Source organism: Bombina bombina, chromosome 1 (assembly GCF_027579735.1).
Source record: "Bombina bombina isolate aBomBom1 chromosome 1, aBomBom1.pri, whole genome shotgun sequence".
NCBI lineage: Eukaryota > Metazoa > Chordata > Amphibia > Anura > Bombinatoridae > Bombina > Bombina bombina.
The window spans coordinates 849,544,611-849,557,929 of record NC_069499.1 but is presented as its reverse complement, the minus strand read 5'-3'; the positions used below and the strand labels follow the sequence as shown (position 1 = coordinate 849,557,929).

General features: G+C 39.6%; 1 protein-coding gene across 2 annotated transcripts in view; it reads left to right on the top strand.

Annotated features, from left to right (window-relative positions):
• Window positions 1–13,319, top strand: part of SNX20 (sorting nexin 20) — a 108,335-nt gene that overhangs the window by 57,734 nt on the left and 37,282 nt on the right. For both annotated transcript variants that reach the window (XM_053699486.1, XM_053699487.1), the window contains one exon: window positions 2,398–2,555. In XM_053699486.1, the coding sequence (XP_053555461.1) occupies window positions 2,398–2,555 (158 nt within the window). The remainder of the gene's footprint in view (window positions 1–2,397; window positions 2,556–13,319) is intronic.

Below are 13,319 nucleotides of genomic sequence, written 5' to 3'. Positions count from 1 at the left end.
TGTAACCCATAACACAGTGATATAACCTAATATACTGTACAATACTAGTGTAATCCATGGCCATCCGAAACGAATCGCACATTTCTAATGTTGAATCAACATTCAGTCACTGTCCAAAGTCTGGTGGCATCTTGTAAGCAAAGATAGCACATTGTATTTGCAAAATGTACACTCCTATTGCAGCACTAACAAACACACATTTTGGGCTATGTGCTAAAAATATTATTTAAAGGGATATTATATAGGATATCCATGAAAGGGCGGTATTTACCATTTGGCAGAGTAGGCATGTGCCTACAGGTGCCTTCCATAGAGGGGCGCCTGTCTCTCTGCTCCATATCCCTTTTCTGCACACCTGTGCGGCTCTGCCCTTACTCACCATAGTAGATAATAACTTTGTCCTAAATAAAGATGGCCGCCATGCTGGACGGTTTGGTCAGTTTCTTCAGTGAATGCGGACAGAGCGGTCTGAGAGTGTGTGGGGGTTGGTTCTTTTATGGGGAGTGACAGTGAGTGACTATTTGTGCGCTATTACAGAGCGCTGTGCATGCACGGTGGGCATGTATCAGCTGTAAAAGCAGTGGCTATCAAAATAACAGATTGTACAGTCACAGGGCAGTCTTTTATATAAAATACCATAGGTATGAATATTATTTCTAAAATGTAAAATGCCAGAGCTGTTGCACAGGATAAACACACTTTAAAAAAAAACTGACCCTTGGTTGTGCACATTGCAGGCTTGGTCAGCAAAGTTTCTAAATGAAGCCCCAGTCTAGACAACTTGTACTTTTCTTGTATAAATTATATATAAATAAATACTGTTCTGACTGGAATCTCATCATAAAGGGCAAATACTGTCTGGAGTGTTTTGCTATAGATCACGGACTGCCTTTTATGTGGCAAATTTAGGCTGGTTCATACATGTGAACCGGGAGCGCAAGGGGGGCACTTTACATTTTGGTGCCTATAGGCACCTGGGCTGTAAATCCGGCCCTGCTTAGACTGTTACTTCTGAGAGGGTAAACGGGGGCAGAGAGAGAGAAAAATTGTAGAGGAAAAGCTAAAGTGGAGAAAGAGATAGAGTTAAGAGAGAGTGGAGAAAAAAAAGAGTGAAGAGATATAAGAGAAGGGAAAGAAAGAGTGTAAAGTAAAGATATGGGCTGAGCGAGAAGGGGGAGGCTAAAAAAAAGAGAGGCCGAAGAGAGGAGGAAATGGAGAAAGAGAGTTAATAGAGAAAGGAAAGATGACTATTATTAAAAAAAAAAAATCTCCAGGTCTGCTTTGACCTTCCATGACTGTCAGCACTATCTGTTCAACAACTTCCTTTTTCTATCCAGCAGTTCTCTTCCCCAGAACCCAGTTGATGTTGCTAACTGCTATGTACTTAGTCTTGTTAAAGGGACAGTCTAGGCCAAAATAAACTTTCATGATTCAGATAGAGCATGTAATTTTAAACAATTTTCCAATTTACTTTTATCACCAATTTTGCTTTGTTCTCTTGGTATTCTTAGTTGAAAGCTTAATCTAGGAGGTTCATATGCTAATTTCTTAGACCTTGAAGGCCACCTCTCTTCACAATGCATTTGAACAGTTTTTCACCACTAGAGGGTGTTAGTTCACGTATTTCATATAGATAACACTGTGCTTGTGCACGTGAAGTTATCTGGTAGCAGACAGTGATTGGCTAAACTGCAAGTCTGTCAAAAGAACTGAAATAAAGGGGCAGTTTGCAGAGGCTTAGATACAAGATAATCACAGAGGTTAAAAGTATATTATTATAACTGTGTTGGTTATGCAAAACTGGGGAATGGGTAATAAAGGGATTATCTATCATTAAAACAATAAAAATTCTGGTGTAGACTGTCCCTTTAATGTATTACTGCATGTAGGATTGTTTAATTTGTTATGGTTTAAAACAATATTAAAAATTACTGCACAATAAAGTGTTTCACAATGGCTATACATATGCAAAAGAGGGTGTGGAGTAGTGGGTGGGGTCAAAACAGTGAGTAAGATTTTGGACTGACTAGTAGCTTAGGACTTTTTAAGCCCTGATAATAGGATATTAAATAAATAAGTGAAAATATAACTATAACAAATAAAATGTATTACTCTAATAAGAAAAATACTTTCACAATTGGTGTTTCAGGCTTCAATTATATAATAGAATTAATAAGTATGATTATAAGAATATTATCACATTATGGAAGTTGCATTCTGGGTTTTTCTACCGCAAAGTGTTATGACAATTATAATTAAACCTTCAAATGTATTGGGGATCTGAGATATTTATTTCCTCCCTCCCAGTACAAACATTAGACTTGGAGAAAGAGATTTATTCTAGCTAACAGACTGATTTAGCTAATTATTTTATTTACTTGTTCTGATTTTGCACAGGGAGAGCACAGAAGATGAGGAAATGGCCTGCACTGAGGAAGACCTCCCCTCACAACCAAAAAAAACACTGATATTACCAGCAAAAGTGCAACAGAGGGGCAATAGAGATGCTGCAGACATAGTTGAAGAGAGACCTAAGGAGACACCTGGAACCTCAGGTTAATAAGATTTAATATCACAACAATTTGCATATACTATTGTACATATAAAGGATATTGTAGTTCTCTTAGGACCAGATTATGAGTGGCTCTCTAACAGTTGCACACAAGCGTTTTTCGGATTTATCATGGCTGTTTGCGCATGTTGGAAGTAGCGTGTGTATTACAAGTTGAAACTAAGTGCGATTGCCTGAGCGCAATTTAATTTTAACGAGCGCTGGGAAAGCGCAATCTCAGAGCTGTGGTTAACTGTTATGCTTAAATAAAAGTGTCACAAAACACATCAAAAATACAGTTACACTCATAATAACACTATCAAAGATATGAGATCTAAGGTGTTAGGTAATAAAATGGCAGGCAAAGAGCTTTAACATAGAGATAAACACATTTTAATATTTGTTATTATATATATATATATATGGCTCAAAATTTCCACTCTTTACTAGACATTGGTGAGTGAAAATATAATGGTGGCGAGTAAAAGTTAATGAGTAAAAAATATACACTCCTATTGCAGCATTGACAAACACACATTTTGGGCTATGTGCTAAATATTTTATCTGATGTGATATTATATATCCTAGAAAGGGCAGGGATATGTTATTCCTCTAGGGCTGTAGGAACACCATTAGTGCCTAGATTGTTACTTATGAGAGGGTAAACGGGGGCAGAGAGAGAGAGAATGGAGACAAAAAGTAAAAGTGGCGAAGAAGATAACTTTTGCGAGAGAGTGGAGAAAAAAAAAGAAAGAGTAAAGAGATATGAGAGAGGGGGAATAAAGAGTGTAAAGAAAAGATATGGCCTGAGAGATAAGGGAGAGGGGAAAAAGAGAGACTGAAGAGAAGGAGGGAGGGGGAAAGATAGTTAAGAGATAGAAGGGAGAGATGATAATTATTAAAAGAAAATCTCCAGGTCTGCTATGACCTTCCATGACTGTCAGCACTCTTTCTCCACTCTCTCTTAAACAACTTCCTATTTCTATCCAGTTGTTGTTTTACCAGGAGCCACCAACTTGATGTTGCTATCTGCTATGCACTTATTTTTGTTAATCTATTGCTGGATGTAGCATTATTTAATTTGTTAAGGTATAAAATAAAAAATATTGAAAATAACAGCACAATAATGTGTTTCACAATGGTAAAACATATGCAAAGAGGGGGTGGAGTAATGGGTGTGGTGTGGGAAGATGGTGGGTAGGATCAGAAGTGGCGAGTAACATTTAGGCCTGGCTAGTAGCTTACGACCTGAAATTGTGAGCCCTGTATATATATATATATATATATATATATATATATATATATATATATATATATATATATATATATATATATATATATTAGCAAAGATGTGCACTCTCACTCCAAAACGGCTGCCAGGGTGCTAGTAGAGAACAATAAGCATATCAAAAAAGACTTGCACTCGCTGGAATTTTAGTGAACAATTTTACTTGTGAAACATGTTTCACAAGTAAAATTGTTCACTAAAATTCCAGCGTGTGCAAGTCTTTTTTGATATATGCTTTTATATATATGTATGTATATATATATATATATATATATATATATATATATTTCTTCTGTTAAGTGTGATCAGTCCACGGGTCATCATTACTTCTGGGATATTACTCCTCCCCAACAGGAAGTGCAAGAGGATTCACCCAGCAGAGCTGCATATAGCTCCTCCCCTCTACGTCACTCCCAGTCATTCTCTTGCACCCAACGACTAGATAGGATGTGTGAGAGGACTATGGTGATTATACTTAGTTTTTATCTTCAATCAAGAGTTTGTTATTTTAAAATAGCACCGGAGTGTGTTATTATCTCTCTGGCAGAGTTTGAAGAAGAATCTACCAGAGTTTTTGTTATGATTTTAGCCGGAGTAGTTAAGATCATATTGCTGTTTCTCGGCCATCTGAGGAGAGGTAAACTTCAGATCAGGGGACAGCGGGCAGATGAATCTGCATAGAGGTATGTAGCAGTTTTTATTTTCTGATAATGGAATTGATGAGAAAATCCTGCCATACCGATATAATGTCATGTATGTATACTTTACACTTCAGTATTCTGGGGAATGGTACTTCACTAGAATTACACTGTAAGAAATACATAAAGCTGTTTAATAACTAGAGATTATGTTTAACGTTTTTGCTGGAATGTAAAATCGTTTTCATTTACTGAGGTACTGAGTGAATAAATGTTTGGGCACTATTTTTCCACTTGGCAGTTGCTTAATCTGTTTTCTGACAGTTTCTGTTCTCCCTCACTGCTGTGTGTGAGGGGGAGGGGCCGTTTTTTGGCGCTTTTACTACGCATCAAATATTTCAGTCAGCAACTCATTGTATTCCCTGCATGATCCGGTTCATCTCTACAGAGCTCAGGGGTCTTCAAAACTTATTTTGAGGGAGGTAATTTCTCTCAGCAGAGCTGTGAGAATTGTAGTTTGACTGAGATAAAAAACGTTTATTCTGTAATTTGTTTCCTGCTTTCAGAATTTGTTATCTTTGCTAATGGGATTAAACCTTTGCTAAAGTTGTGTTGTTTACAAGGATTGAGGCTATAACTGTTTCAATTTATTAATTTTCAACTGTCATAGATCTTCTGTGCTTCTTAAAGGCACAGTACGTTTTAATATTATTCTAATTGAATTGTATTTTCAAGTTGCAAGTTTATTTGCTAGTGTGTTAAACATGTCTGATTCAGAGGATGATACCTGTGTCATTTGTTGCAATGCCAAAGTGGAGCCCAATAGAAATTTATGTACTTATTGATGCTACTTTAAATAAAAGTCAATCTGTACAAATTGAACAAATTTCACCAAACAACGAGGGGAGAGTTATGCCGACTAACTCGCCTCACGTGTCAGTACCTACATCTCCCGCTCAGAGGGAGGTGCGTGATATTGTAGCGCCGAGTACATCTGGGCGGCCATTACAAATCACATTACAGGATATGGCTACTGTTATGACTGAGGTTTTGGCTAAATTACCAGAACTAAGAGGTAAGCGTGATCACTCTGGGGTGAGAACAGAGTGCGCTGATAATATTAGGGCCATGTCAGACACTGCGTCACAGGTGGCAGAACATGAGGACGGAGAACTTCATTCTGTGGGTGACGGTTCTGATCCAAACAGACTGGATTCAGATATTTCAAATTTTAAATTTAAACTGGAAAACCTCCGTGTATTACTAGGGGAGGTGTTAGCGGCTCTGAATGATTGTAACACAGTTGCAATACCAGAGAAAATGTGTAGGTTGGATAAATATTTTGCGGTACCGACGAGTACTGAGGTTTTTCCTATACCTAAGAGACTTACTGAAATTGTTACTAAGGAGTGGGATAGACCTGGTGTGCCGTTCTCACCCCCTCCGATATTTAGAAAAATGTTTCCAATAGACGCCACCACAAGGGACTTATGGCAAACGGTCCCTAAGGTGGAGGGAGCAGTTTCTACCTTAGCTAAGCGTACCACTATCCCGGTGGAGGATAGCTGTGCTTTTTCAGATCCAATGGATAAAAAGTTAGAGGGTTACCTTAAGAAAATGTTTGTTCAACAAGGTTTTATATTGCAACCCCTTGCATGCATTGCGCCGATCACGGCTGCAGCGGCATTCTGGATTGAGTCTCTGGAAGAGAACATTGGTTCAGCTACTCTGGACGACATTACGGACAGGCTTAGAGTCCTTAAACTAGCTAATTCATTCATTTCGGAGGCCGTAGTACATCTTACTAAACTTACGGCGAAGAATTCAGGATTCGCCATTCAGGCACGCAGGGCGCTGTGGCTAAAATCCTGGTCAGCTGATGTTACTTCTAAGTCTAAATTGCTTAATATACCTTTCAAAGGGCAGACCTTATTCGGGCCCGGGTTGAAAGAGATTATCGCTGACATTACAGGAGGTAAAGGCCATGCCCTGCCTCAGGACAAAGCCAAAGCCAAGACTAGACAGTCTAATTTTCGTTCCTTTCGTAATTTCAAAGCTGGAGCAGCATCAACTTCCTCTACACCAAAACAGGAAGGAGTTGTTGCTCGCTACAGACAAGGCTGGAAACCTAACCAGTCCTGGAACAAGGGCAAGCAGGCTAGGAAACCTGCTGCTGCCCCTAAAACAGCATGAATTGAGGGCCCCCGATCCGGGATCGGATCTAGTGGGGGGCAGACTTTCTCTCTTCGCCCAGGCTTGGGCAAGAGATGTTCAGGATCCCTGGGCACTAGAGATAATATCTCAGGGATACCTTCTGGACTTCAAATACTCTCCTCCAAGAGAGAGATTTCATCTGTCAAGATTGTCAACAATCCAGACAAAGAAAGAGGCGTTTCTACGCTGCGTACAAGAGCTCTTGTTAATGGGAGTAATCCATCCAGTTCCACGATCGGAACAGGGACAGGGGTTTTACTCAAATCTGTTTGTGGTTCCCAAAAAAGAGGGAACTTTCAGACCAATCCTGGACTTAAAGATCCTAAACAAATTCCTAAGAGTTCCATCGTTCAAGATGGAGACTATTCGGACAATTTTACCTATGATCCAAGAGGGTCAGTACATGACCACTGTAGATTTAAAAGATGCTTACCTTCACATACCGATTCACAAAGATCATTATCGGTACCTAAGGTTTGCCTTCCTAGACAGGCATTACCAGTTTTTGGCTCTTCCATTCGGATTGGCTACAGCTCCAAGAATCTTCACAAAGGTTCTGGGTGCTCTTCTGGCGGTACTAAGACCGCGGGGAATCTCGGTAGCTCCATACCTAGACGACATTCTGATACAAGCTTCAAGCTTTCAAACTGCCAAGTCTCATACAGAGTTAGTGCTGGCATTTCTAAGGTCACATGGATGGAAGGTGAACGAAAAGAAAAGTTCACTCGTTCCACTCACAAGAGTTCCCTTCCTGGGGACTCTTATAGATTCTGTAGAAATGAAGATTTACCTGACAGAGGACAGGCTAACAAGACTTCAAAGTGCTTGCCGCACCCTTCATTCCATTCAACACCCGTCAGTGGCTCAATGCATGGAGGTAATCGGCTTAATGGTAGCGGCAATGGACATAGTACCCTTTGCACGCTTACACCTCAGACCACTGCAACTGTGCATGCTAAGTCAGTGGAATGGGGATTACTCAGACTTATCCCCTTCTCTGAATCTGGATCAAGAGACCAGAAATTCTCTTCTATGGTGGCTTTCTCGGCCACATCTGTCCAGGGGGATGCCATTCAGCAGACCAGACTGGACAATTGTAACAACAGACGCCAGCCTTCTAGGTTGGGGTGCCGTCTGGAATTCTCTGAAGGCTCAGGGACAATGGAGTCAGGAGGAGAGTCTCCTGCCAATAAACATTCTGGAATTGAGAGCAGTTCTCAATGCCCTCCTGGCTTGGCCCCAGTTGACAACTCGGGGGTTCATCAGGTTTCAGTCGGACAACATCACGACTGTAGCTTACATCAACCATCAGGGAGGGACAAGAAGCTCCCTAGCTATGATGGAAGTATCAAAGATAATTCTCTGGGCAGAGTCTCACTCTTGCCACCTGTCAGCAATCCACATCCCGGGAGTGGAGAACTGGGAGGCGGATTTCTTAAGTCGTCAGACTTTTCATCCGGGGGAGTGGGAACTTCATCCGGAGGTCTTTGCCCAAATACTGCGACATTGGGGCAAACCAGAGATAGATCTCATGGCGTCTCGACAGAACGCCAAGCTTCCTCGTTACGGGTCCAGATCCAGGGATCCAGGAGCAGTCCTGATAGATGCTCTGACAGCACCTTGGGACTTCAGGATGGCTTACGTGTTTCCACCCTTCCCGTTGCTTCCTCGATTGATTGCCAGAATCAAACAAGAGAGAGCATCAGTGATTCTAATAGCACCTGCGTGGCCACGCAGGACTTGGTATGCAGACCTGGTGGACATGTCATCCTGTCCACCTTGGTCTCTACCTCTGAAACAGGACCTTCTGATACAGGGTCCCTTCAAACATCAAAATCTAACTTCTCTGAAGCTGACTGCTTGGAAATTGAACGCTTGATTTTATCAAGACGTGGGTTTTCTGAGTCAGTTATTGATACCTTAATACAGGCTAGGAAACCTGTTACCAGAAAGATTTACCATAAGATATGGCGTAAATATCTATATTGGTGTGAATCCAAAGGTTACTCTTGGAGTAAGGTTGGGATTCCTAGGATATTGTCTTTTCTACAAGAAGGTTTAGAAAAGGGTTTATCTGCTAGTTCATTAAAGGGACAGATCTCAGCTCTGTCCATTCTGTTACACAAACGTCTGTCAGAAGTTCCTGACGTCCAGGCTTTTTGTCAGGCTTTGATCAGGATTAAGCCTGTGTTTAAAACTGTTGCTCCACCATGGAGTTTAAACCTTGTTCTTAATGTTTTACAGGGCGTTCCGTTTGAACCCCTTCATTCCATTGATATAAAGTTGTTATCTTGGAAAGTTCTATTTTTAATGGCTATTTCCTCGGCTCGAAGAGTCTCTGAATTATCAGCCTTACATTGTGATTCTCCTTATTTGATTTTTCATTCGGATAAGGTAGTCCTGCGTACTAAACCTGGGTTCTTACCTAAGGTAGTTACTAACAGGAATATCAATCAAGAGATTGTTGTTCCTTCTTTATGCCCAAATCCTTCTTCAAAGAAGGAACGTCTACTGCACAACCTGGATGTAGTCCGTGCTCTAAAATTTTACTTACAGGCAACTAAGGAATTTCGACAAACGTCTTCTCTGTTTGTCATTTACTCTGGGCAGAGGAGAGGTCAAAAAGCTTCCGCTACCTCTCTTTCTTTTTGGCTTCGTAGCATAATTCGTTTAGCTTATGAGACTGCTGGACAGCAGCCTCCTGAAAGAATTACAGCTCATTCTACTAGAGCTGTGGCTTCCACTTGGGCCTTCAAGAATGAGGCCTCTGTTGAACAGATTTGCAAGGCTGCAACTTGGTCTTCGCTTCATACTTTTTCCAAATTTTACAAATTTGACACTTTTGCTTCATCGGAGGCTATTTTTGGGAGAAAGGTTCTTCAGGCAGTGGTTCCTTCTGTATAAAGAGCCTGCCTATCCCTCCCGTCATCCGTGTACTTTTGCTTTGGTATTGGTATCCCAGAAGTAATGATGACCCGTGGACTGATCACACTTAACAGAAGAAAACATAATTTATGCTTACCTGATAAATTCCTTTCTTCTGTAGTGTGATCAGTCCACGGCCCGCCCTATTTTTAAGGCAGGTAAGTATTTTTTAATTTATACTCCAGTCACCACTTCACCCTTGGCTTTTCCTTTCTCGTTGGTCCTTGGTCGAATGACTGGGAGTGACGTAGAGGGGAGGAGCTATATGCAGCTCTGCTGGGTGAATCCTCTTGCACTTCCTGTTGGGGAGGAGTAATATCCCAGAAGTAATGATGACCCGTGGACTGATCACACTACAGAAGAAAGGAATTTATCAGGTAAGCATAAATTATGTTATATATATATATATATATATATATATATATATATATATATATATATATATATATATATATATATGTACAGAATGTATGTATATATAAAGATACACCATATAAAGACAGGGCTAATGAGAATATTAACAAAAGCCAAAGTGTGACACAGGCTGCACCAAAAACAACATACTTTATTTACAGCTTATTAATACCCAGAGGAATATCTCTTTTATCAGAGTGCAATTGTGTAACTGATACATAGACAAAGGATACACTTGAAAAAGCAAAGGATTTTTCTAAACAGACGTCTGTTGTTGGATACCTTAAACATAACATAAACCATTGTTAACATGTCTACAACTCAGGACAAATGTAACATGATGTATATGCCGTATATGCCATATATACACATTACACAATACATTAAACATTTCATGAAACAGACTGTGTATGATGTTATATAGTTGGAGCACATAAGTGCCTTGGCACGCTCCTAGAAATTGTCCCAATAGTAAACAGGAAACTTAAATGGAAGTTAGTAGGTATAGGGAGCACTTAGTGTAACTGCACGCTCCAATCCAAATGGAAAATGAATAGACAGTTCCTGTGTGTCACAGAAAAGGCTTAATATTACTAGCTTAATCTTACCAGCTACTCTGTAGCCTCTTTCCTTGATTGAGATCTGACACAGGACCCTCTTATCCGGACTTGGTAATTGCCACTTGTACTGTGTCTTTTCCTTTTTACAAGGGTGATCCTTTACAGCAGCGATTCTAGCTCATCTCCAGCGTCCGTTTGTGAGTATCGGCTCAACTTGTTTAGCCCACATACACCGCATGTAGGGCTTGGTTCACCTTCACCAAACACCTCACAGGTGAATGTCAATTGCAGAATTGATGATGCGTTTCGCCCCTCCCCTCAATGGGCCGTCTTTGGGGCTTCGTCAGATAACAATTTGGTTCGTCGTTGTCTCCTTTCTATAAACTTCAGTGACCAGGTTATTTCTGTATTTCCTAATTTTTAGGTTTATACGCTGTTAATTTCACAAATAAGAAAGATATTGAGAGAATTATCATTGAGGAGATTAACAAAGGTATTTACCTGATGTACAGTCCCTTCCCATAGGATAAACACATTGTCCACATATCTCATCAAGAGTACCACGTGTGACTCCACCCATTCACTTAACCTGGTGAACACCTTGTTCATCTCCCAGAAGCCCAAATGAAGGCACTCGTAGGTGGGGGCAAACGTGGCACCCATGGCTTTTCCTCTATCTTGACGGTATAGTCTACCATCAAACACAAAAATGTTATTCGTCAAAATAAACTCAAGTTATTTCACTACATAGCTTGTGTGATGCTGAAAATCTGTCCCTCTTGTTTCAAGATAATATCTAGCCCACTGGTACCCCATCCTTTGAAAAGAACGCAGAGGACATGGCACTTAGGTTTAAAGCCAGAGGCTACTCCAATAGTCGGAAAAACAACAAGAGAATTAAAAGATAGAGTGAGAGAACACAGATATGATATCAAACATGTAAACATAGACAGCCCCATAGGGAGACACTTTGCAGAAACACAAGGATCCAACTCTGATGATTTGACAATTATTGGCATTGAAAAGGTTAAACCCAAAAGGAGAGGAGGTAACATTGATGTATGTGTTAAACACGCTATCACCAAACGGTTTAAATGAGAATCTAGAGTTTGCAAGTTTTTTGTAACCATAAAAAACTCTGTAACCTCCCAACCAAGAATAAAGGGGTTTATTACCAAATGTAATATATTAGTTAAATATGGACATGTATTCTCTTCCACTGGCAGTAATGTAGTGATACATAGACTCAGGTAAAATTATGCAACAATATGTTACAATGTTGCTAAATTGTTAATTCATGCCTAACATCCTAATACGTATGTACATTCATTTTGTATATAGTTATTTTTAACAGGCTATAGTAGGTTGAAAAGTATGATATACTTTGTAACTTTTATCTCCCCACTGTTTGCCAAGTTACACAGCAAGGAATGTGAATTTTAATAGAGAAACACACAGATTTGCAGGCACTGCTAGGTTAGTGAAAAATAAAAATCCATTTATTACAAATATTAAAATATTGAGCACCCAGACAAGGTACAAACAGAAAAGGACTGTCTTACGCATTTCGCGCCCCCTAGTGGCGCTTAATCATAGACTGCAGGAGTGAGGAGAAAGGAACCAATTTATACCAAAGGCAATAATTAACTCTTTACAAACCACACCCAATGCTAAAAACATATACAGTGTAAATTAAAAATACAATATAGCTCTACAAAAATTATAAACACAGAGAGATGATGCTATAAAAGGTAACAAATATATGCATATACAAATAAATAAATATTAAATATAATATAATATAATATAATATATAATATATAATAATCTTAAATATATGTTGCAAATTCATGTTATAAATATGTATTAAAAATCAATATAATGGAAGCTGGAACCTGTGAAAGATTAAATATACACAAAGAATCAACTATATGTAATCAAAATTTTGATATATCCAAGAAGACAATTGATCCTTGAATGATTAAATACAAAGCATATTTTTAAATGAGCGCAAAAGCATAAAACAAGTTGATAAACTAGCATAGTTGCAAGCTGGCTATGAATGTCAAGAGATTGAACCAAATTGCTATCTGACAAAGCCCCAAAGACGGCCCATTGAGGGGAGGGGCGAAACGTGTCATCAATCTTGCAATTGACACTCACCAGTGAGCTGTTTGGTGAAGGTGAACCAAGCCCTCCATGCGGTGTCTGTGGGCTAAACAAGTTAAGCCGATACTCACAAACGGACGCTGGAGATGAGCTAGAATCGCTGCTGTAAAGGCTCACACGTGTAAAAAGGAAAAGACACAGTACAAGTGGCAATTACCGAGTCCGGATAAGAGGGTCCTGTGTCAGACCTCAATCAAGGAAAGAGGCTACGGAGTAATTTTGCTCACTTACCGAGGAAGCTGGTAATATTAAGCCTTTTCTGTGACACACAGGAACTGTCTATTAATTTTCCATTTGGATTGGAGCGTGCAGTTACACTAAGTGCTCCCTATACCTACTAACTTCCATTTAAGTTTCCTGTTTACTATTGGGACAATTTCTAGGAGCGTGCCAAGGCACTTATGTGCTCCAACTATATAACATCATACACAGTCTGTTTCATGAAATGTTTAATGTATTGTGTAATGTGTATATATGGCATATACGGCATATACATCATGTTACATTTGTCCTGAGTTGTAGACATGTTAACAATGGTTTATGTTATGTTTAAGGTATCC